The sequence below is a fragment of the Mchenga conophoros genome, linkage group LG22 (assembly GCF_057382185.1).
Source record: "Mchenga conophoros isolate Kocher_MC1m ecotype Shallow Benthic linkage group LG22, M_conophoros_male_GT1.1, whole genome shotgun sequence".
In the NCBI taxonomy this organism is placed as follows: domain Eukaryota; kingdom Metazoa; phylum Chordata; class Actinopteri; order Cichliformes; family Cichlidae; genus Mchenga; species Mchenga conophoros.
The window spans coordinates 36,596,440-36,622,431 of NC_140546.1; the positions used below are offsets into that span (position 1 = coordinate 36,596,440).

A 25,992-nucleotide genomic window follows, 5' to 3' on the forward strand; every position below is an offset into this window, starting at 1 on the left:
TCCACCCCAAGCACGGGGTCCCCAGCACACTCAGAGAAATATAGTATACACTGTTTAGTGCCAGGACTATTACCATGATCTATGCAACAAGGGGAACACAAGAGGAAGATTAACAGCCTTAGTGACCTCGTCCCTACAGATGAGCAAGTTGTTCTCCTCATCCTCAGACCGTTTCTCCTCTACAGAAGACGTGTTAGTGGTGAAGAGGTCCTCAAAATACTTCTTCCACTGCCCAACAATGTCCCCAGTTGATGTCAGCAGTACCCCACCCCCACTATACCCCATGTGAGTAAAACGCCACTTTTTCCTTCGGGAATTGCTAACTTATTTAGGTAGAAGGGTTTATGTGCCCCGTGATCTCAGAGGCTATGTTGACGAGGGTCTCCCAAGACAAATAGGTCCTGGGTGATGGGGCAGACAATGAGTGATTCAATGGACTCCCCCGAGTAACAAAACTTCATGAGCTTTTCTGTCTTCAGGTCGGTGTATGTAAATACACTTTACTTACTTACCTGTGTCCCTGCTTGGGAAAGGGTTACCGGGGTCCTACCTGGAGCCAGGCCTGGGGAGGGAGTGCAATGGAGAGTGCCTGGCCCTCTGGCTTTAGCCCATGGGGCCTGGCCAGGTGCAGCCTGCAGAAGCTGCATGGTCACTGTAGGCCCACCACCAGCAGGAGGTGGTGTTAGGGTTGGGTGCATCGTGTGTCTGATTGCGGTTAAAGGAAGAGCACTGATGGACCAATCCCTGCTATTGAGACATACAACATCACCTCTTTGGTAAGGAAGGGGGGACACGGCAGGGGAGGATGCAGGACAGGCTTAGCACACCTAAACATGGGGTGTGCTGGGAACCCCCTGGCAGAGGGGTAGCCTCTCAGAAGCAGCTGACACGTATCAGCAGGCCAAGCGAAATGCAGCCCAGGTGGTGGTTGAAACAAGAATTCCAGCATGTGAGTTTGGAGAGGCCGTCGAAAAAGACTTCCCATCTGCTTCAGAGCAATTCTGACAAACCATTGGGCATCGAGAGAAAAACGGTGCTACAATAATCTTAAATTGGTAATAAAGTGTTAATAAAAATAAACCAATTCCTTCTGCTGTGAGGTTCAATAGCAGCTTTATGAACGTGGAAATGAAACATGTCAGTCAGTTGGCTCAGACACAGCAGGATGGAAACAGTCGGGAGAGAAACTCAAAGTTTGTTGAAGAAAACGTGACCAAACCAAGAATATGCCAGCACAGCTTAGGTTTGAAAAGTTGGATCTAAACAAACCAGTTTACTTCCTGTTTGTCCAAAGAACTAAGTGGAGATGTTTATCATTAATGTACAGCATCACGTGTGGTGAGAACCAAACACCAAGTGTCACACATGATGGTGGAGGGCTGCCAAAGGACCTGGGCACCTTCTCTATATACTAAAGCATTCTAAACCAAATGTGAGTCCATCTTTCTGAGAAGCTTTGCCTAAATTGGATCACGCAGCAGGACAATGATCCCAAGCACAACAGTAAATATACAAGCAAACCAATCTGAATGACATGCTGTGGCAGGACCTTAAAGACACTATGGATGAATGAACCGAAGGAACCCTGTAAAGCAGTGGGACAAAATTCCTCCACAGCAACGTGAAAGACTTCCAAGTTCAAGTTAATGCTGCGAAAGGTGGTTTTATTAGTGAATTGTGTAGTTTACTTAGGTTTTAACAGAAGTTCATTGAGTGCTGTACAAAAGCGTCCTGAGAGGACGATGGCAGAGCAGACGGATTTCCAAGTCGTTAAAAAATTGAGAAGACATAAAACAAAATGTGATGGTTTTTTATATATTTTATAACATTTCAGAAACTGTTTATTGAAGTGAATATAAATATGTTGAGTCTTTATTACAGTTGTGGATGATTTTTTTATTGACATGTCCAAATGGTGAGAAGTACAAACAGCTCCACAGGATCGTCACATAACATGTAGCAAAGGCACATTCACTTTGTTTTGTCACACAAGAAAAGAAACTTGGCTGACTCACCCTGACCATGTGCTACAAAGTTATGTGAACACGCACACGCACGCACGCGCGCACACACACACACACACACACACACACACACACACACACACACACACACACACACACACACACACACACACGTCTTTGGATACATTTTCTGATCCTTACACATTTTGATCAAAATGTAATATATGGAAACAAATGATTTCTTGTTCTAAAAGGTGCATACAACTGTACAACTGGCCGACTGTGGCAGTTACTGGTGTTGCATTTGACTAATCTATAAAAATATTTAAAGAAGCAGCTGCATTGGACAGAACTGTACCTTTTACCAAATGAAGCTATCAAGAGAGAACAGAATAGTCAGAACATAACCAGCTATAATATGACGACCAACCAGAACATTCAGAACCAACACGTCACAGCTAATCAACAGTTATGCTTTTCATTGGATCAGTGCTCCTATTCAGAGAGATTTTAACCAGGTTTTTGTCACCACTACTTACAAATACCTAAATGTTACAGTTTAGGAGAACACAATTACTGACCACCAAAGCTACGGCTGCCAGAAACAGCTGCTAAATTCGTCTTTTTAGAATCGTGTGCAAACTTTATTCCAGTTATTTCCACACAAAAGCGTGTCAGCTTCAGGCAATCAGCAGTGAAAGTGTTACAGACAAGTCAGTTATCAGAACTGGGACCTCAGCGGGTCCAGTACCAAGTGTGACAAATGTTTGATCTCCATCAATACACCAGTTCGAGCTGTGAAAAAGACTGGGCAGTTACAACACACACGGTTATACAGCAATTGCGCCTGTTCCAAATGTAGCTGTGCAGAACAGGCGCAATTGTGTAATTTTACAGTCTTGTTGTGTGTTGTTGTGTGTTGTTGTCCGGCTATTTGAGATCACAGCAATGACACTGTGGAAGACATTTTTCACAACCCTTCAAAGGCCTGTTTGAGGGTTCGAGGAAGGGTCTGGCACTTAGGTGTAACGGTTGAAGCTTTATATTTGTGAGACATTCATTTCCCCACGCCTCTTATTCCACCACAACAATACTCACAAATGCTGCCAGTAAATGGCTGTTGAGAAAAGTGATCCCACGCACAGTTCTTTGATTTATTAGTACGATCACAGATCTTACCGATTGGGATGGCCCCCCTCAGCAGCCACTTTCAGTTGCATATGGGACCTTATTTGTGACCTAAACTGAGCTGTAATTTCAATGTACACCAGGACATTAAAACTGCATGTATAGAATAATAAGTCAAATCCCATGAAAACCACTTTAAAATGGTTTGTGTTACTTCCTCGCCCTTCAAATAAAGTTTTAAATCCTTTTCCTCCTGTTGCCAAAGACTGGCAACAGGAGTCTTTGAGTGCCACGTGACTTTTTTCATCTGTAACACTGTACCTCTGTTTAGATGGGGGTGTTAGGCAAATGTCCATTAGAACCTGAAAGCGCAGCGTTACAAACCAACTCGCTGCCATGTCCACTTTGCTGTCCTTGTTCATTCCTTTTGCTCAGAAACACATTCGCCCTTCGGGCCTCCTGCTCTACAGGGGTCCTTCTGTCAGAGTCTATGGTTGCTGCTTGTGGGGCTGTTCTGTGGTTGCAGCGCTGTGTGATGACAAACAGAAATATGGTGATTAACAAACTGAGGGACAGCACTAGCAAAAGTGACACAATTACCAGCTCCTTTAAATAGCATGGGGCTTGGGCGGCCAGCAGCGCTTCCCCATCCCGGAGCTCTAATTCTCTCTGTCGAGGCTGCTTTGTCCATGAGGTCAGGTTTTTGCCCAGCTGTCTGGTGGTGACTTGAGTGTTCCTGTTGGATGGCGTTGTCTTAGACTCTCCTTGGTGCGTTTCTGTTCCTACAGATATGTGGAGTCCAGATCCCGGCTTGGCCATAGATTGTGTTGTGGGTATGGCATTTGTCCGAGGCTGGGTGTAGCTGGTTGGAGTTTGAGACAGAGGGCTGGTCTTCTGCTTGACATGATAGATGGCCATAGTCTGTTGGTAGCCATTTTCAGTGGACAGGCAGAGGTAGTGGCCCAGTGTGGCAGGGGTGGCCACAAAGCTCAGACTCCCATCCTCCAAGTTCAGATACAAGTCTGAGGACAGCCGACTGTTGGGACGCTCCCAGAGCTGCTGAGACAGTCGTGATGCAGCAGGACACTGCAGCCGCACGACTTCGTTCAGAGACACAGACACCAGCTCGCCTGGAGGACACGAGGCTGACATACAGATTATAGTTTGCATCAGAAACAGGTGTTTGGATATCACAGAAACTAAGAACAATGACCGTGCTTCTAAACAAGAATCTATTGGAAAAATCTGAGCTTCACACAATCATGTCTAAATTAGAAAAGTAAAAGTTAAATAAAGCAAATTCATGTTTTATATGTTTGACTCACAGCCCACACAAAACCTCAGACGTGTGACTTTTCATGATTTATTTCATTCCTTTTAGACTTTTCTCCTCCATTTAATCTTCAGACTAAAATAGATATTAAAAAGATGTTATACTCACCCGCAGGCAGTTTGTTTGGACCAAATCTGCTCTTGTGATTTAATGAAACACTGCTGCATGCCTCTTCAGCGTTTCCTCTTTCTATGTCCTGCGCTCTGAGGAGGGAAACCATTAACAGAGAAGGTGGGCACTAGGTTTCACAGATTCCCCACTGATGACCAATCCTCAAACCAGAAGTAAACACATGAAATTCACAAAGCAGTCATCTATTAATTGGAAGGTTGGTGGTTTGATCCCTGGCTGCTTCAATCTGCCAAATATCCTTGGGCAAGGTACAAACCCAAGTATGATGTGTGTGAATGTTACAACACACTTTCACAGAGGAAAAAGTTGCACGGAGCGCTTTGAGTGCTCAGGAAGAATAGAAAGGTGCCAAGTAGATAAGAACAAGACCATTAAACATTGACCGAGAGGGAGGAAATTCCTACATGGATGTTGTATAATCCCACCTGGAGTATCCAGATGTGTGGTCGCGCCTGTAAATGATTCATTTAAACAAAGCTGTGCTACCGGCTCAAAAGCTACAAGGTCAAGAATTAAAGTTGACTAGCTTTGCACAGTTTGGTATTACCGACTCCTTCCTCAGCTGATGTAGTTTCATTGTGCAACCTTGTGTTTCATAATAAAATATGTGAGCAGATCGTGTGTGCTGAACGTATTAATCATAATAAAAATGTAGTGTTACTCACAGGTTAGTGTTTGTTGTAGAGACCATCACACAGACCCTACTGGCAGGATCCCAACCACAGAAGGGATCTCGGGCCAGAACACACTGAGCACAGGTCCAGTAAAAAGAACAGTTAGCTGTCGGGACCTTCACGACGCCCTCCGACGTGCCGATATAAATCACTCCCTGCAGTGGGACAGAATAAGCCTTCAGACATGTCTGTATAGTACTCTGTCGCAATGACATCATCCTGCTTCACTGTGATGGAGAAACTTTATCTAGTTTGCAAAACTGAGTTCAAACGGTTTACCTGCAGAACATCTGGAACAACACAGAGATCAAGTCTACTTTTTACCCAGACTTGCAAATTGATCAGTTAAGGACTCCAGCATGTTCATAAAAATAATAGATAACTGAACCGAGTGCACGGTAAACCTCTGGGACATTATGTCACGTCCCATTCGATGCTGCCAGTTTGCACCTCCGACTGTCCCTGAGCTCAGAGAGGTGATTCCCCACGACGCTACCTGCTGTCTCACTGGGAGATTCCCCTGATGCTGTCAGGCATAGAAGGCACGTGGGGAACATACAAAGGACTGAGCACTACTTTGAGTTGCTGCAATGGAATCTGGGCAAAATGGACCAGTCTGCCATATCATTAGTTTCATTTTGATCTTTCAGTGTGTCTTTGAATTCATTTGCATCCAACAATGTGACATCCTTTTGTCCCTGACGTGTCCGTCGGTCCATATCAGTATGAACGTCCAGCATGACCTTGAGATGGGTTTCCTACGTGTTCCTTTATTTTATTTAGCAGTGTAGCTTGGAGCTAAATAATAATACATAAATAATTAACCCTCAAAGCAGCACACAGGAACTCTCTATGGTCATTGCCACGTCTTTGTCTCCATTGCCTCCAATAGTCTAAAAACCTAAATGGAACTGAACCACCAAACGTCAGCAGCAGCGTGCACCTTGGGTATGGAGAGCTTCAGGCTCCTGACAGGCTGAGGCTGCTCAAAGACCTGAATCTCCTCGATGATATGGGCCCCTCTGAGTAGCAGCACTGCTTTATGCAAGTAACCAGACTCTGAAACATCAGAAAAGAAATCATTAATAACATAAAACTATTCAAGAAGAAGTGCTGAGAGGATATAACCTGTACTGTGAGGTGTCAGCCTGGTAGTCGTGGAAGAGTTCAGCCTTTGAAATGTGTTAGTTGTGTATTTTACTGCTCTGCCTGCAGTCCTACCTGTAAGCAGAAACAGGACAGTGTAGTGTTTGCCGTTGGCTGCCTGGACCCTCTGGACAGTCAGGTGGCTGTAGGTGTTTTCAGCAGACACCATGGTCAGGTTCCTTCCAACTGCTCGCACACTGTCATCTGCCAGGAAGTTCTCTTTGACAAAGCGCAGGGCATTGTCTGAGGCGTTGTGCAGGCCACACTAACACAAAAGTTGACACAAACTAATTATTTTTGTATTCATTTCCATTTGTGCGGCACTTTTTTAATCGCACATTATGAGCAGCAGAGAGCGTGCCATCAGCGAAACTGCTCCCTGCTCACTCACTCAACGCTCTAACGTATTTAGGTTACACCTCAGCCTGTGGGTCTCGTCCACTTCACCCTGCCCACTGTTATGTTGCCCATAGTTACATGTTTCAAATCTGAACAGCGCTTTGAAATGTGAAGTAGAGCATTTAAAGAATTTTTAAGAAAACATTTATAATAAGGACTACAGTGTCGATGTTAATAAGTTTACAATATTCTGAACACATTAGTGGGTGTGTTGAAATATGAAAGTATGGAAAAGGAAATATGTTAAAATCTGGGTGAGATGAGATGAGAGATGATGATGAGAGATGATGATGAGAGATGATGATGAGATAGCCTTTATTTGTCAGCTGCAGGTCTTTTGCCCACAACCGAGATGACAGACCTTGCCGACCATACATACAATACAAACATCACATTGGGGAGACAGGTCAGGCCAGGTAGCGAGGAAAAAAACATTGAAATGTGCAACACAGAAGGATAATACAGGAATGCACAGATATCAACACACCACAGCACAATAAACACAGACAGCAACATGGGAAAGAGTTCCAGTGTGTACATCTGATCTGGGACCGCTGCAATCTTTCTACTGCGCCTCCAACTTTTTTTTTTTTTTTTTGGCCTGTCCCGTTTGGCTCTTTTGCATCAGAATTGTTGTCTAAAGGCAAAGAAAGATGCCCAACGGATTTACTTTACCAAATTGACCATCCCAGCCTTGCCGTAATGGTCCATTTGATTCACCTTTTATTGTTTATTTTATTTTCACTTACTGAATACGGGACAGACTTGACTGGGGGAAAGAAGGGGAGAAAGAAAGAGGGAAAGAGAAACAGCTGAGAAGAGGGACGGGGGAGAAGGGCAAAAACCAAAAAACAACAGAATGAGCAGAGAAAAAAAAATGCATATATCAATCACCTGGATCACCTGCTGAGAAAGAAAAAAGAAAACAAGCAGAAGAGAACAAGAGTAATAGAATAAACAACATCACAATGATATATGGGAATATGACAGTAAATACTAAATGTTAAACATTATTGTGCAGCACATAAGATCAACAGAACACAGTGTGCTTTGAGGTAGGAGCCAAAAAGGGTGTAGTTTGTGGGTGTGATCACCCGTGTGTACACCTGTGAGCATGGACGCGCTTGTTTTTTGTTTTTAAAAGGTTCCTTCATGTAATGATCTGCTAGAGGGTGTGGGGGGGCCACAGCCCCGTCCTCCAGGGCATGAAGCAGGTATGGAGGAGATCAAAACTCCAGACATCCAGAGGCCCCCAGAACACAAGAGACCAAGGAAGACCAACAGAGGGGCAGCCGCGCCACTGTCCCAGAAAGAGCTGAGGAGAGTCCCAGATGAGGGCTCACTCAGCAGCCGCGGAGCAGAAGCCAGGGGGAGTTGCAGTGACGCGCCTGTGAGCTCCGCCGGCAGCCAGCCGTGCCTGAGTGACCGAGCCCCAGGCCGAGAGGCCGGGGGCACCCCACCTCCGAAGTGGCCCGAGCGAGCCCCAGGCTCCAGGCCCCGATAAGCGGTCGCCAAGGAGTGAGCCGGTGTGTACCTGGACGCCCACCCCCGGACACAAAGAACCACCAACGCACCGATGTCTGAGGGAGTCCGCCACTGGCAGGGGAAGTGGTGGTAGGGGGAGATAGGCCTCCAAACCTTGGAGGGCCTGAGATGTCCCCAGAGAGGTGGCGCCTGATACCCAACCTGACATATAGACACAGACATACAGGCACACACAGATACAAACATCCATTCCCACCCTCATGCTCTCATATGCACTTACTCCACACTCAACCAACGTGGAGACAGACATAAAGAGACGCTGTACACACGATCACACTCCCCAAGCGTACTCTACAAACCGGGTCTAGGTATCCTTGCCCCTGGAGGGGGGAACTGCACCCAGACCCAGGTGGTGTTACCCTTTTCCCTGCGGTGGGGGGAGGCAGACTGCCCCGACTCCGCAGCAGCAGGGAGGCCCCACACTCCAGACCGCAGTCGGACGGCCAACTCCTCCTCCTAGCCCCCCCCCGCTCCAGCAGGTCGCAGAGAATGGGGGTGGGAGAAGACTCCAAACCTCCCTCCACCCGCTCATTGTAGTGTTGATGCATGTGTGTTCTAAGGTGCATTTAAAACCCAGGAGGGCATGGAGCTACCTGCCAGAGAGCAGCAGGTAAGCGCATAGTCCCTCCTGCTAGCCCTCAATGTCTACGTGTATTTAACATTGAGAGGTGGGCAACGACGCCAGGGGTGGGGTGTACACCCTGATGGTACTTTGGACTCCGTGTATCGTGCCCACCCCCAAGATCCTATATGTATGTGTAATGAGAGTGTGAGTAATGTGAATGTCTAAGTTGTGGGATAAAATTGAGGCAGAGGCAGCCAGAAGGGGACAGAGGGGGGGTAGCCTCCTCTGCACCCTGGTGACATACCCCTACTCCAAGGCCCTGCATGTGTGGGTAATTGTGGTGGAGCAGGAAGAGGGAGGCAGCTGGAGATGGGGAGGGAGGGAAGGGAGGGAGGGGCAAGTGACCCCTCCCTGGGGCCAGCTCCCCCGCTGACCCCAGTAGGCACCCCCATACTCTGCGACCCGCCAGGGAAAGGGGGCCCAGGCCCATCCAGACCGGGGCCCAGTGCAGCAGCGCCTCCCGGCCCCACAGAGCCCGGGACAGTCCACCCAACCCCACCACAGAGAAAACTGCACCCACCCCACCATCCACTCATCTTCCAGACTACATAAGACAATAAACACCCAGGCTGAGATCTTCCTCCACCTCTCCTGTATCTCCCCCTCCTGCAGGAGGGGGAGATACAGGACTGCGCCTCCAACTGACCCGATGTCCAGATCAGAGGGGAGGTAAGCGTTGTGTGCGTGTCCATAGTTCAGCTGAGACAGTGTCCTTCGTCCTGCCAGGCTAAGTAAACAGTCTTCCAGCCAACCCAGGTGGCCTTGCAGGGAATGGGAAGGAACAGACTCAACACAGTCGTTATCAGATGCATTTAGAAAAAATATCATTTACTTTGGTAAACTGAATTTCCCCGGTGTTACTAAACAGAGAAAGGAATTTTTGACACAACTTTCCAAATAACTTCATCCAAACTTTTTTTTTCTTTCCAAAAAACCAATAAATACTGAGGTTAACATTATTAGCTCCCCGATGCTATTCTTCACTTTTTGCTGTATATCAGGCTGCAGTCGTTTGTTGTAGCTCCTCCAGGTTTGATGGCATGGACTCTTCTCTTCAGTTCACCCACAGATTTTCAGCGAGATCCGAGTCGGAGCTTTGTGCAGGTCAGTCGATAACGTTCACCAGGAGAGACGTACGTTTTAGTTGTTGTCATGTTGGAAGACAAACGATGACCCAGTTTCTGCTGCCGAGTGCTTGAGGTTTAAAATGGTCACATATCCTTCTTCTTCATAAATCCAAAAATAAGAAGCATCTCAAAGAGCTGTAGTTTAATGTCATCTGACCAAAGCACGCACTTCCCCTAATCCTGCTCCAGGCTGAGTCTGGTTTGAGGTCGTAAGTTCCTGTGCAGGAGTCAAGTGATCATCTTCTTTGAGACTCCGATTCCCAACTCGGCCAAGTCATTCACTCGTGTTGTGGCAGCGTTTTCTTAAAATCTTTCACTTCTACAACAGTTGTTCTGTCCTGTTCGGCTCTCATTACATTTCTCGATGATACATCTCAGTAGAACAACTCGGAAACGCTGCGATAACTTTGAGTATCCATCTCCTGCTTTGTGAGCATCAAAAATCATTTTTCTCATGTAAACAGATTTGATTTGGTTTTCGGCTGCTGCTTTCTCTGTGACACACGAGACACTGGAACCTCAGTTTTAACTTAATTTTATAAGCTTTCAGCTTTAAAGAGTTAAAGCACATCATTGCACAACCTGGTTTGTTATTCAGGGATAATTTATACTGACCCTGGAAAAAACACTTTCTCAGATAATTCTATTATTGTGAGTAAATATATATCATTTATGCTTTCTAAAGAAAACTAGCATGCTTAGAAATGCTATGTTGGAAATCCTTTGTTCTGTTTTGTCAAAATTTTGACAAAAACTTGAAATTTCATGCTAATAATTTTATCCACATCTGTATAAAGAATGCTAAGCTAACTGTGAAAGTGTGAACTTGGTACCAAGAGCAGAAGTAGGAAGTAGTGAGAAAGCAGGAAGGACCAGACGGCAGTAATGACGTGGAAGAAGACGACAAATAATCGTGAAACTTTTACATCTGAGAATTAAAGTTTCTCACAGCTGTGAATATGTAATTAGTTTTTGCACATGAAGGCAGCGTGTGTGCACGTACACCCGCTGGTTCATGGAGACTTTACTCTAAATAAGTTTTCATAAGTAACCATTTACCTCGCCTGGATTTGCGACCTTCTCTTGAACCCGTGCACTCCACTGTAATGTGTCCCGGTTCAGGACTTTGTAGTTACCAGAAAAGACCGATTTGATGTCAGTGAGGCGGAAGGAACACACTGCTGATCGCCCAGAGTTGACAGACCTGGTTAATCAAAAACAAACATTAAGAATACAGTCACGAAGAATCAGAAACATGGAACTACGGCAAGCAACTTGTTTCATTCTTAAATGTGCGTCCTTTAAATTGTATTTCTTCTCTGTTGTATTCTATGTCCACGGGTGCACATAAGTGTCAAAATAAAAGACGAGCACCAGATAAGAAGTTGCAGCGCGCGTTTGCGTACATATCAAAGGCAGTGTTTTTGTCCACTAGAGTGGGATTTTCACGGCACATTCTGCACCACGTCTCTGTGCGTTCATCATTTGTTTGAAGCCAGCTCACCTCCTGCAACCACTTTTCCGAGGATACGTGCTTCTTTTGTGGTTCGGACTCCTTCTGCTATTCTTTGGAGGTGGAGGAACACCAAAGTAACTGCTTAAAGGAGCTTCTTGACATCTTTAAGAGTTCTAAACAAATGTCTGTCCTCCTCCAGAAAATCTTACGTGCGTTGCAACTTCTTATCTGGTGCGCGTCTTTTATTTTGACACCTGCGGACCACTTATGTGCAGCCCTGGTTATATCAACCCTCAATTCGCCCCTGAAGGCCACAGAAAGACTGCCTGGAGGACTCGTGAGCATGACGAGAGCCTTCCTTGACTGGTACAGAAGAGCACATCCCTCAGATTTGAATGCTTCCCCGGTCAGATGGCATGGATACATCACTGCAGTTTTCTAAATGCCCCAAAGATCAAATCTACGCATGCTTCACCTACACAGTAGGTCAAAGATCTGAAAACTGTGCTTCTCAATCTCAACAGCAAGTTTGTATTAATGGAAACATGGTGATTTTTTTCAGGAGACATCATCACTCACCACTGAGAGGTGAATATGCCATAAAAGAGTATGTCATCCACAGGAGCGCCCTCTGCAGGCAGGAGGGTGTCTATGTCCTGGAGCACATTATAGGGCAGCTCATGGTCAGCTTGGCAAAGCAGTTGAGCTTTTGCGAACGTGGTCCAGCGTCGCTGCAGGGTCCGCTGACCTCCAACATCACTCTGACAAATGAGAGAACACTGTGATGTTATCATGTACATAATATTACAGAAAGGTCAGAGTTACAGCCCTTTGACAGAATTATGAATAACAATCCTGACAGGTAGAAATCTTGGAGATGTCATCCAGTCATGTGGGTGGAGTCACAAATTCAGCTTCACCTTGCTGACTAAGTTCCCCTGCACCGTCAGACGCACTAAGAAGTTACCTTACAGGGGGATTTCTTAAATACTGACATCACTCCAGTTCATGTTGAGAAGATCAAAAGAGACAAAGTTGTTATTACAGCCTGTGATGGTGACATTCAGCCTTACTGACCACTAAAAGGGCTTTGCAGGCACATTCACCCATTGTATTTCATAAACACATAACATTCAGTGCATTTTAAGGTTTGTTATGCTATAACTGCATCTGTAGCCTTGGACACACATGTGACTGGCTGTCTGTTTCCTGTGTCTGAATGAGGACTATTAGTGTTTGCGTGACGGGTTTGGTCTGCTCGTGAAGTTTGTTTGTTCCTGGGAGAAAATTCCAAATATCAGAGCACTGCTAAATCTTTGCAGAATCTCTTTGGACGGTTCGTAGACACCGTCGTTCCCACTTACCACACAGATCTGAGAGACGCGGGAGACGATGAACTTGTCGATGAAGTCATACTCTCTGCCCACTTCAGTGAAGAAGAAATAAATTTTCTCTTCATCTGGAATAAATGTGGAACTGATGAAAGTTGGATCTATGGCAAACAGAAGGTAACATAAGCAGAAATGTAAGTTACTGGAAACAATGTGTGAAAGACATGGTAAAGCTGGAAATCCAAGTACATTTTCAAGAATTAAACAGAAATAAGAAACACTTATTACAATGTTTGTGATTCCCACCACATAACAGGTAACAGACAAGATGTGCCAGCAAACAAATGGATTGATACTGATCTAAGACGCCATAAACGTATCTAATATTAAAGAAATTCAAATATCTGAGGTTGGGGAAGAACTCGCTGCACTCACCCTCCAACCATCCTAATGTGTCATCCAGCTTCAGGTCGACACGCTTGCCCTCGCTGAGGTGCCTTGAGATGACTGGCCGGTTCCCCCTGTAGTCTGCCACAGTGCCAGTATAAAGCTCTCCATCTGAGACACATGACAACATCTAACATCATACTGACGAGCAACAGCGACACAATGAAAATATATTCGACCATCTTTGTGGCTGCTGGCAGCATGGTTGTGTGCATACACACTGTTGGCAGCATGGTTGTGTGCATACACACTGCTGGCAGCATGGTTGTGTGCATACACACTGCTGGCAGCATGGTTGTGTGCATACACACTGCTGGCAGCATGGTTGTGTGCATACACACTGTTGGCAGCATGTTTGTGTGCATACACACTGTTGGCAGCATGGTTGTGTGCATACACACTGTTGGCAGCATGGTTGTGTGCATACACACTGTTGGCAGCATGGTTGTGTGCATACACACTGCTCGCAGCATGGTTGTGTGCATACACACTGTTGGCAGCATGGTTGTGTGCATACACACTGTTGGCAGCACGGTTGTGTGCATACACACTGTTGGCAGCACGGTTGTGTGCATACACACTGTTGGCAGCACGGTTGTGTGCATACACACTGCTGGCAGCATGGTTGTGTGCATACACACTGCTGGCAGCATGTTTGTGTGCATACACACTGTTGGCAGCATGTTTGTGTGCATACACACTGCTCGCAGCATGGTTGTGTGCATACACACTGTTGGCAGCATGGTTGTGTGCATACACACTGTTGGCAGCATGTTTGTGTGCATACACACTGCTGGCAGCATGGTTGTGTGCATACACACTGTTGGCAGCATGTTTGTGTGCATACACACTGCTGGCAGCATGTTTGTGTGCATACACACTGTTGGCAGCATGGTTGTGTGCATACACACTGTTGGCAGCATGGTTGTGTGCATACACACTGTCTGTAAACACGATGAAAGTTCTCAGTGGACTCAACGTGATTCCACTTTACACAGTAGAATGATGTCAATAATCCACCGTCTTACGTTCACCAAGCTGATTTATTGGTCGCGCTATAACTTGCATGTGTGGCGTGCGCAATCAACATGCAGAAAGTATTTGATAAAGATTTAAAATGTCATGTCACATTTGACCTCTGACCTCCTCAAGGTCAACAGACTGATCTGCAGGTCAAAGTGATAATGATGATATATGAAGCCATTTAAAGCAGTGTTTCTTACTGCCATTGTACTGAGACATGCACATTCTAAATATCACCTTACTTTGGAACTCCGACCTTCTTCAAGATAAAAGATAAAATAAGGCCTTTTATCTTTAAAACAATGATCAAAAATCTACTAATGGAAAGATTCTGATTGGTAATGGCTTCATGTTCAGCAACACAAAGATCCCAAACCGGCTGATAATGCAGTAAAAGCACACCCATCATCGTGGATTAGCCTTCGCTAATCGAAAAAAAGGCATTTACAGGTTGGGGTAACATTCAAATAAGAGGTTTGAAATGTCCTCCAAGAACATGGACAACTATTCCTGAGAGCGATTAAAGAAATAACAAGAAACATAACAAAGTTCATACTGTGTTGAACCGAGTTCAGGCTCTGATGAAGGATAAAGGTGGTCACAGCAAACACTGCACAGCTGCAGCCTGAAGGTAATAAGCTCTGCAAGAACCATTACTACCCAGGTTAACTTCAAAACTGCTCGTGTTTGAAGTCATCAAAAGTGCTTCATGCTGTGAATTCCCCAATAAATCCTGCAGCTGTGCAATCCTGCATTTTCCACCAGCCAGAGACAGGACAGGGATAACTGGGACAGGGATGATTGGGACAGAGATGATTGGGACAGAGATGATTGGGACAGAGATGATTGGGACAGGGACAGGACAGGGATGATTGGGACAGGGACAGGACAGGGACGACTGGGACAGGGACAGGACAGGGACGACTGGGACAGGGACGACTGGGACAGGGACGACTGGGACAGGGATAACTGGGACAGGGATGATTGGGACAGGGACAGGACAGGGACGACTGGGACAGGGACGACTGGGACAGGGACGACTGGGACAGGGATGACTGGGACAGGGATAACTGGGACAGGGATGATTGGGACAGGGACAGGACAGGGACGATTGGGACAGGGATAACTGGGACAGGGACGACTGGGACAGGGACAGGACAGGGACGATTGGGACAGGGATGATTGGGACAGGGATGACAGGGACAGGACAGGGATAACTGGGACAGGGACAGGACAGGGATGATTGGGACAGGGATGATTGGGACAGGACAGGGATGACTGGGACAGGGACAGGACAGGGACGACTGGGACAGGGACAGGACAGGGACGACTGGGACAGGGACGACTGGGACAGGGACGACTGGGACAGGGATAACTGGGACAGGGATAACTGGGACAGGGATAACTGGGACAGGGATGATTGGGACAGGGACAGGACAGGGATCACTGGGAGACACCAAAATAGAGTTGTAATAATCCAGTCATGCTGTGGCATCATTTCCTCACCTACAACGAGAGCCGTATTGCGTTGATAAGGGTCATAGGGGCATCGACCTCTCCCTTCATCAGGCTTGAGGCTCATTGTTAATGTGTCAGTGTTCTGGGAAGACAAGGAGAAAAAGTCAAGCTGCTACTGAAGTGAATGCTAAATGGACCATTTCTACAAACACACAAAAAGGGAAATTCAAGCTTTTTTGTATCAAGTTTATGCTACAATCACTAAACAGTGAGTAACACTGTAACACTGTCACAGTGTTAAACAAACTAACAACTTAAATGCCTTACGATGTAGGTGCAGCGTGGACTGAAGGCGAACGTTCCACAGGCATAGATGTGGCTGGTGTTCAGGAACTGCAGCACACGTATGAAATTGGGACAGTCAGCCTGGAAACACAAAGTTTAACATTTCAACAAAACCAGCTCATGTAAAACTGTTAACGGTTTGTCTAAACCAGGACCTGTTGGTTCAACTTCAAACATTCTCATGTTACATCAAAAGGGACTGTAACTGCCAGCTCCCATATGGAAAAGAAATAGTAAAAACATATGATTTACTCATGAAAGTGGCCACTTTCTCAGTACTTTCATTTTTTTTTTTTAGTAAGTATACAAAACATACAAGTTTCATTATATAATTTTTCAAGGGATCTTATATGTGTTTTCACTCTTGTATGCTTTTCATACAAGTTTCATACAAGACAGATAAAAACTTTATAAGATTTATATATATCTTATATATATCTATATCTATCTTTTCCATATGGGCTGGAACATTATTGGCACCTTTGTCTTGTTTGGTTTGTATATTTGTAATTTAACAGGTTCAAAGCATTTGTTCATACATTCAAACAGAACACTTACCATTTTCTTTCCCTTCATGGAGCACTGCTCAAGGTCTTCATGTGAAGGAGTCCAGTCCAGCTGAGAGAAGAGGAGAGTTCATCAAGTTCTTCACATTAACCACAGCCGCAGGTTTGTGTAAAGATCGTGATGTGAAAGATCACAGCACGGGCCAGAACACATTTCTTTTCGAGACTGCATTTTTTTTAAAATACACCAAAAGCAGGCACTACAAGTTTTACAGTCACAAAGGATTTAACCCAGTTTGTGTTTGTCCGAATGTTTAGAAGGACCTTTAGAAATTCATTTAGCGATTTTAAAAAGCTGCCTGCTTCTACATAAAATACTGGTTTCTGCATCGTGGTCTCCTGACTTAAATAGCACATCAAACAGGAACAGTTAAAAATGCTTTCACTTTTTTACTGTGTGATTATTGCAAACTGTGACACTGAATGTGTGAGGTACATACGAGTACACAAACGTCAAACTAGTCATACTGGACGTACTCTCTAGTCCACAGACTGGATTATCGGATTGTGCCAAGATGTGGCAAGCTTAGCTAACATAGGAGTACACGAGAAAGGAGACGTGGAAAAGGTCCTGATCTAATTCTCAAACTACTGTCTGAACGTCAAGTGTGAAAAAAAATGAATGAAAATAGAAGCAGGCTGTGGTGTGCAGGCTACAAGGATGAAGCGCCAGGTTCCTCGTCTATCTTTGAGCCAGTATTTCATGCTTTAAACACAATAAATATTTCAAGATATTTTAACTTGGCAACAGAGACTCTGCCTGCAATGTTTTGCAAAAATACTTTAGAATAGTTTAATAAAAAATGTGCTGTTTTTCTTTTGAGTTCTTTAAATTTAAAAAAGTACAGGTGATGGTGAAGCAGTGATTGTACTGTGTCGCAGACACAGGAAGCTGAAGACTTGACAGCCAAGTAGTCCTTCTTGTTAGGCTTCTTTGAAGTCCACCAGCAGGGCACAGACATGGTTGTTTCACTGTCTCTGCAGTCGGGCCGTCATAAACAATTGGTAGTCACATGGACATCTGTTTAGAGCCTCACAGTCTAATTCCTAACAGAGACCATCTGATCTGCATTTGCATAATCTCAAGTGACTTTATGTCAATATGCATAAGTGTGCATCTGTCAACAGTCAGCCCCTACCTTGTTCCTCAGTATGATGCTGTCCTTGTGGCTAACATTCAGTGCTAACACAGAGTCCCGGGCTCCAACATATAATATGTCCCCATCCTCACTGAGCAGCAGCGTGGTGGTGTTGCTGACATCGTGGCTGTTGAAGCGGATGAGACGTCTCCCAGGACTATCTGTTATCAAACAGCAGTTTGTATCAGGACAAAGCATGTTAGGATTAAATATCCACAGATAACTAAAAGGATCCAGATATAACCGGCTACAGAGTGTTAACTGCTTAGATGTCGAAGAACTCGGTGTCTGCGAAACGTCTCTTCCACGTTTATTATGCCACAGAAAATATTGTGACCACGCTATCTAGTCACTTATTCAACACTAAACACACAATTCACAGTGCACACAGAAAGAATCCACATTTCATTATAACCTGATTCATTTTACCTCAAAGCTTAAACACAATAGTCCATAATGACAAAGTGAAACAAGGTTGAAATGTAAAAAAATATAACGTACATACGTGTTCACAGCCTTTGCTACGACACTCAAACTTGAGGTCAGCTCAATTCTGTTTCCACTGATAATCTGTGAAGTGTCACGTGACTGGTGATAAATCCAGCTGATTGGATGCCACACCTGTCTAAGGCCCCATAATTGACAGTACATGTCAGAGCACAAACCAAGCCGTGAAGTCCAACCAACTGTGTGCCGACCTCGGAGACAGGATTAAACCAAGACACAGATCTGGGGAGAGGAAACATTTCTGCAGCATTGAAGGTCCCAATAAGCACAGAGGCCTCAGGAAGAAGTTTGGAACCAGTGCTTGGAGTCAAAGGGCCGTTGTAAGGCAGATGATCAAGAAGTTCAAAGTCACTCTGACAGAACTCCACTGTTGGTTTGTGGAGAAAAGAGAAACTTCCAGAATGACCATCTCTGCACCACTCCACCAATCAGGCCTGTACGGCCAGGTGGAAAAGTCACCTGAGGGACTTTCAGACCATGAAAAACTAAATTCTCTGATCTGATGAGACAAAGATCTAACTCTGTGGTCTAGATACCAAGCACCATATGTGGAGGATACTCTGGAGGCACTGCTTAGCACCTGGCCCCTACCATCCCTACAGTGAAGCACGGTGGGGGCTGCATCATGCACCATCAGGAACTAGGGGACTAGTCAGGGTCAGAGACATCCTTGATGATAACCTGCTCCAGAGGTACTGAAACACAGCCAAGATAACAAAGGAGCGGCTTCACTGTGTCGATGTTCTTGGGTAGCCCAACCAGAACCTGACCGAACATCTCTGAAGAGATCCGAAAGTGGTTGTGCACGGATACTATTGCTGTTATTTTTTATGCATCTTCCAGAATTTCAACCTCTTTTTTTACTTACATGTGAAACAAGCACTGAAACAGTGCCCTGTACTTGCATTATAATCAGACACTGAAGTGTACAATCTCACAGTACTCCATCTAACATGATAACTGTCAACTACATTTGTGTCCCAGTTAATTTGATTAACATGATTTTGCCCTTTTTTTAAATTCATGAGGTTTCAGCACAATATCTGTGCACAAGAATCGATTTCGTATATGAAAGACGTGAGAGAACAAACACATCGCTGTGCTTTGTTCTATCCCTAATACATTTAAATGACCCAACATGATAAAGGGGGTAAAAATGCACGTGATGTTTCAAAGGCTTCACTCACCCATGGGGAAGGAGACTCTGGGAGTCAGTGTTGTCACACATGGGCACAGAAACCCCAGCAAGGCCAGGGCGAGTGGCAGCAGGATGGGGATCTCCATCACAGCAGGAATAATGGAGTCTGGCCTCGTTTACACTGAAGTTCACATACTCTGCTGTCCATCACTCCATCTGAGACACATGCACACACGTTACCGTCCAGTCCTCTAATCAAATGCATTGATTTGTGTTGTTTCAACGGTGAGTTTGTGTAACTCCGTTAATGTTTATATGCCTAAGCATCAAAGCTACAGGTTTAGAAATCAGAGATATCACCTATGAGGAGAACATGAGGAGGAACATGAGGAGGAACATGAGGAGGAACATGAGGAGGACATGAGGAGGACATGAGGAGGAACATGAGGAGGAACATGAGGAGGACATGAGGAGAACATGAGGAGGAACATGGGTCCGTCGCTGCGTTTTGTTTGTTCAGCTGTGTCTTTGTTTCTTGCTGTGATGAAGAGTCACAGCTCAGGCAGCGCCTCGACGTTTCCACAGTGTGGAGATGTCGCTGATTTAAAAAACACGAACCTGAAGATGAGCTCGACCCTGTAACGCGACACATGCACGCGGACGGCTCCGCCAGCACAGCCCGCAGAGTTTACAGATTACTGCTGGGGCGTTTTACGTGGAGTAACGATGCAATGACGACAGTTTCTTGTGTGCTAAATAACTCTATCTTAGAAAAACTTACAGAGCGACAACACAAAGACAGAAAAGTCAGCTTACGTTTCCTTTCCTCCCCGTTTTCCTTCCATCGCTCCCAAACCACCAATATTCTGTCCAACACTCGCGGATCAGTAACGCGAGGAGAAAACGCTGACCGTGGTTCAGCCTTTACTATAACAACAATGCCTCCTCCCATTCGCAGATCTAGGAAGCCCGGCCTCCACCTGCAGGGCGGCCGTACTCATTACAACGTCCGAGCAACAGGCCCTCCTCAGGCCCCAGGTTCAAGCTGCGTGTACCAGGGGTCTCAAACCAAATGCGCTGTGGGCCACGTTAGTGTTCAAGTAGTACAAACAAACAAACCAACAAACAAAGAAACATTTCTGAAAATGTAGTTGTTTTTTAAATATCAAATATTGCATAATAAGATAAAACTGCATTTTCCTCCCTCTTAACTAACTGAAGCCTTTCATTGAACTACCAAATAAACTCATTGGTCCTCTCTGCCTGTGCACACGTGGCAGCACTTCTGCTGTCATTGTGTTCATATTTAACAAAACCGAAGTGCAGACATAAGTGTGCGCATTAGTTTGTGAGTCTGTCAGTGAACTAACACACCCTCTCATGTTTGTGCCTCTGCTCATGTTGCCTTCATATTCAATCATTTGAAGAACTTATTTTAACATTTCACTCAACAACAAACAAAAAAGTCACTTTAAGGCTGCATTATATCTCCTCACATCAGTGTGAGTAGGCCGCAGGTGGGCCCTGGGCTGTGACTTTAAGACCCCTGGTGTATACAGCATGGCCTCCTCTTTAACAAGGCCTTTAGAAATAATATGTGGACACCTTGGTGTGGGTTTGACTACTTGACTAATGACCAACAGGTTTCCATCTCATATCGTTTAGATGAGTGATATTTTTTATCTTTCCAGGAAGAAATAAGTAAACACACAAAACAAACAAAAAAGCAAAATCCTGACAGGAAACTGGTTTGTAGGACAGCTGTGATGTTTAGTCCAGCTGCAGGATGGTCAGATTCAACTTTTTTACACAAGTAAAAGTGAAAAAGTACATGCTCTGAAAAGTACTCAAAGTAAGAAGGCTAAAATATTATTCTAGTAACAAAATAATGTCAGTACACGGGGAATACCAACAAGTCTAATAAGTGGACTTAGCTTGTAGAACACGAGCAGAGAAAAAGAAGGAAATAAATAAATAAATAATGGCTATGTCCTGTTGTAGAGAACAACTTTGTCTCTAAACAGGGAAATGAGTCAGATGAGCACAATCATTTCTATTGAGATGTCTTTAGTGTGCAGGCTGTGATCAGCTGATGTGTGCTGCTCTGAGTGCATTTATACCACTGCATTCAGCAGCCTTTGTCCTGGCTGATTTCTATGCTCTACAGTAGAAAGTTCAATGACTGACTGAAGCATCACCAGCTTAACTTTAAACACTAGATGTAACTCTGACCATGAGCACCAGTCACATGCTGTTCAGTACTTTAACTTCACAGTACAGTAAACTAATAGTTAACCTGCACTAATCTGATGACTGTTTTTAAATAACACAAAGTTACCTTTGTTCAAGACACTGTCACATGTACAGACACAGCATCTGGTTTAAAAACACTTACATGTAAACTTTATATTTCCAGTTTATCAAACAGCATCCTTACCTTTGAATATAACTGCGCTTCCTCCTCTCCTGGTCTGTTGTGCTTATCTTTCTCCATCTCTGAGTGAAGTTCACATGCAGGATGTCTCAGGCTATGGTACACGGAGAAGTGAAGAGAAAGCAGTTCCTGCCCTTGCTTTGTACATGTCAGTAGTATATACATGACATCCAACAAGACAAGCCTTCATTGTGAGTTCGATTAAGTCTTCAACCAACCGATGTTCCTTTTTTGTTACTTGTTGCAGTATGTTAGCTGAACAACACGTCTCTAGTTATGAATTTTTACATTAGCACACAACATGTAAAGTGTTTTTATAAACACATATGAGGTCAACATGTGTCACGTGTGGACATACCTTTTGTTAGGAATCTTGCTGTTTTTCTTGATTTCTATCCTGATGCTTTGCTGGGGAATCTTGATCTGACTCAAAAATCTCCCTTCGGGTTGTTTCACCTGCAGACCCCGTTATACACAAACCAGGTGTAGCTGCAGAATCAGTCAAACCACACTGATGTGACCATCAAAACGCAGTTTGCTCTTTGAGACGATGCATTTATTTGCTGATCTAAACATCCATTTAGCTGTCATGTCCCAGTATTACATACAGTGGAAGCATATATTACTATTTACCAGTATTCCCAGCACTAACATAAGGTCCAAGCCACAGCATGTGAAATTAGTGTTCTTCAGAATAAGTCACAGGCTTCACTGTGAGCGCAGCAGCGGGTAAGATGGCTAATGAGGAGAAAAGAAGATTGGGGAGGATTATCAGTGACCTGGAAACAGCCATGTGGTAACAGACTGAATGCCTCTCAGTATCAAACATGAAGGTGTTAAGACAAGTATAGCAAAAGTTTGTGAATCCTTTGAGATTTTCCATATTTTCACAGAAAAATAACATAAAAAATAATGAATTTATAAGTCAGAAGGAGAACCTAATCAATGAATGATATGTGCTAAAAAAGGAAGATTTCTGAAGAATTCAGTGAAAAGATTTCTTGTTGCTTTGCACACTGGAAAAGGTTACAAAGCCACCTCTGAAGAGTTCAGATACAAAGTCCACGTTCAAAATTGTCAAGAGCAACAGTTACTCTTCTAGGAGTGATCGACCACTAAAGGTCATTACAAGAGCAAAACATTTAATATTCACAAAAGAATCCATGTTAACCTTTAAACAGCGTCAGGTTCTCTCTCTGCCAAGCATGCTGGTAACACTCTGGCAGCTGGAGCGCCAGAAACAAATGCATAAAATAAGAGAAATTTACCATCAAGTTTTTCACAATTAAAATAAAGAAAATGTCCATATTTTTACAAGATAATAAAAAAGTCGTTTTATGTGAAAAATCTGGTACTTTTATTCCATAATTAATACCATCATTTACCAGCTATTTAAAAAAAAAGTGCAATTACAGTATACTGTTAATTACAGTTCTTACCAACTACACACTGATGGATGTGAATACTGAAAGACCTGAGCTTAATAAACACTGGCTTTACTTCATGTAATAACATGATAATACCGCCATAAAAACATTAGTACTGTTCACTTTGCTATATTTGTTGTTAAAAACATTTTAAAGTAATAAAAATCTTCTGCTGCTGTATGTCTTTATGTAAATTTTCACTTAAAACTACAAAAAAAGAACAAAGGATTGATGAGATTTTGTTTTACAATGAAAACTCACTTCCTGTGCCTGAACATTTAATTCTGCTAACAAACAGACCAAAACAGAAAACTACAACAATTTGTTTTGAAAAACAAATAACTGTGTTCAAATGGCTTTTATTGAGCTATAAAAAACAAGCAGAATTAAAATGAAAAACATCTGGCAACTAAACCAAGAATCACGCTGAACGTTTCGCTGGTGCTGCAGAAACTCTGTGCAGACGGCAGAGTTATGTTTCAGTTTAGGTGCAGCTGACGTTCGCTGTGAAAGACTGTGGTAGAGATACCAGGGGAAGCAGGACAGGACTATAGAAAGGTAAGCACTGTGCCTCAGGACCGCTGTCTTTGTGCAATGAGGAACAGAACAAACGCTGCCAGTCCTTTAGTAGCGGGACGCGCTCACATTCCAGCACCAGCCAAATCGTCTGACGTTCCCCAAAGAATACTGGAACTGGCTGGTCTGCCATGGCATCCCATTCTCTTCACAAATGAGAGCACATAATTTCAGGGAAGAGGACGGTCAGCCACCTGCTCAGTTTTCTTCTTCCCTTTATCACCTTTTGCTAAGATATCTGGGAAAGGCATCTGTTGAGTTAAATTGAAAAGAAGGGCAAACAATTAGTAATCAGTGACACTTCACATTGGGCTGATACTAAGGATTTTCTTCACTGGGAAGCTACACACAAACTGAACACACAGTGTGAGGGAAGGTAAGATGATGATGACAGAGAAACAGACGATATATACAAAAGAGGGAATCAGGCAGAGAGGGGACGCAAAACTGAAGACACACACGAGATGAGGGTCTGTCACAATAAAACAGCAAGTATCACATACGCACACAGATAAAGACACGTGAGCTTGACATAGAGACAGAACACAAAGATATTGGACAGACACACAACACAACTGGGAAGAGCACAACAGGAAACTAACAACCAAGGTAGAGAACGAGAACCATAGTTACCAAACTCGTGACGGGGTAGATACTTCAGAAAGAAAACTATAAAAACCACTGAACCACAATGCTGCCCAGTGCTTCAGACAGTTTCAGGTTTGAACAGGCTCCAGTGTTTGCTTTTCAACTGTCTCTGTTCATTGGAGCAAAAACCAGGGCTGGACTGGTAATCTGGCATACCTTTGAACAGTACCAGCAACAACTAGTTACAACTAGTAACAGCTTGTAACAGCTACAAGCAGCTAGTAACCAGACCTGCTGCTCGCATCAGCTGTGGAGAAGTAAGGAAGAGATGGAGGAAGGTGAAATTAAATGGTAAGAAAACAGATGAAGGGACGTAATCAGGAAGGGAGAGATTCAAGGATTAAAATGAACGGTTGCTTTGATCACGAGTCACTGCTAATAGCTCAAGTGTGACTTTTAATTATTGTCACATGTTGCAGGCAACTAAGAACTAACCCAACAACAACTGTACCTGATTAAAACCTTTTTCAATAATAATAATCATACAAAATGAAATATATACACATATACATTTTTGTCCCAGTCCAGCCCTGCAAAAACTGTCAATAACTGAAAACGTGCAGCAGTGCACATCCAGTACTAATCCAGTTAGGGGTAAACAGCTGAAAACAGCTCCCCAGATTGTCTCAGACTGAACAGGATATTCTACGGTTCCATTCATCCATTTGTTTAAGCAGCTAAAGTCATATTTTAAGCAAGAGTGGGCAAGTTTGTTGTTGGGGCAGTCACCAGCAGTCAACAAGGAGTTTGGCAGGTGGATTTTCTTATGTCTTTATCCTGTCTTCCTTCTCTCACCACAACCAATCACAGCAGATGGCCCCGCCCCTCCCTGAGCCTGGTTCTGCCGGAGGTTTCTTCCTGTTAAAATTGAGTTTTTCCTTCCCACTGTCGCCAAAGTGCTGCTCATAGGGGGTCATATGATTGTTGGTTTTTTCTCTGTAGGCTCTACCTTACAATATAAAGCACCTTGAGGCGACTGTTGTTGTGAACACCTCGAGCTTATTTTCTTAGCATCGGCTGTTGTTCAGTGCACTTAGGATATGATTATTACTAATGTCACAGTTTTCATTCCACTTTTATGTGTGATATTTTTTTACAAAACAGTCAAACTCTTACAATAGATTCTCTCTTGAAATATAAAGACTCTAATATTTAATCTTGACTCATTTTAATGAGGTGGGAGTCTTTTTTTCATCTCTCACATGATGTTCTTAACAGCAGTGCACCTTGTAAATAATCTACTTGCCGTTTTAAAAGTGAAGTTGTCTGCTGGGACATCTCAGTGGGATCTACACTTACAACATTTGCATGTGTCAATTAGGAAATTGAGTCAGTTATGAATGGTAGTAATTCACAGTCAGAGCAGAAAGAATATGTTGGTGCACACACTTTAAACAGTGAAGTAACTGTTTAACTGCATGGGC

General features: G+C 44.0%; 1 protein-coding gene across 3 annotated transcripts; it reads right to left on the reverse strand.

The window, feature by feature from the left end:
• Positions 1–1,871: 1,871 nt before the first annotated feature.
• sema4ab (sema domain, immunoglobulin domain (Ig), transmembrane domain (TM) and short cytoplasmic domain, (semaphorin) 4Ab) lies at positions 1,872–22,631 on the reverse strand. Of its 3 annotated transcripts, none has more exons than XM_085261968.1 (17): positions 22,551–22,631; positions 22,276–22,406; positions 21,921–22,011; positions 19,533–19,699; positions 17,839–17,999; positions 16,692–16,751; positions 16,116–16,214; positions 15,837–15,930; positions 13,296–13,418; positions 12,894–13,021; positions 12,109–12,290; positions 11,133–11,277; positions 6,453–6,642; positions 6,175–6,290; positions 5,223–5,386; positions 4,534–4,628; positions 1,872–4,237 (listed from the first exon to the last, which is right to left on the reverse strand). In XM_085261968.1, the coding sequence occupies exons 4-17, from the start codon at positions 19,627–19,629 to the stop codon at positions 3,420–3,422; spliced, it is 2,472 nt and encodes an 823-aa protein (XP_085118094.1). In that variant the 5' UTR covers positions 19,630–19,699; positions 21,921–22,011; positions 22,276–22,406; positions 22,551–22,631; the 3' UTR covers positions 1,872–3,419. The 3 variants fall into 3 exon arrangements, with proteins under 3 accessions (XP_085118094.1, XP_085118095.1, XP_085118096.1); XM_085261969.1 differs by having other exon boundaries at positions 22,276–22,373; positions 22,551–22,577; XM_085261970.1 differs by lacking the exons at positions 21,921–22,011; positions 22,276–22,406; positions 22,551–22,631 and adding an exon at positions 20,300–21,897.
• Between the last annotated feature and the right edge of the window lie 3,361 nt (positions 22,632–25,992).

Excerpts from the sequence above, each read along its gene's own strand:
- sema4ab (XM_085261968.1), bottom strand. The coding sequence starts at position 19,629 with ATGGAGATCCCCATCCTGCTGCCACTCGCCCTGGCCTTGCTGGGGTTT. Across the intron at positions 4,629-5,222 it reads TCTACAACAAACACTAACCT|AGCGCAGGACATAGAAAGAG; the intron begins GTGAGTAACACT and ends TTCCCTCCTCAG. Across the intron at positions 4,238-4,533 it reads TCCAAACAAACTGCCTGCGG|CCTCGTGTCCTCCAGGCGAG; the intron begins GTGAGTATAACA and ends TCTGTATGTCAG.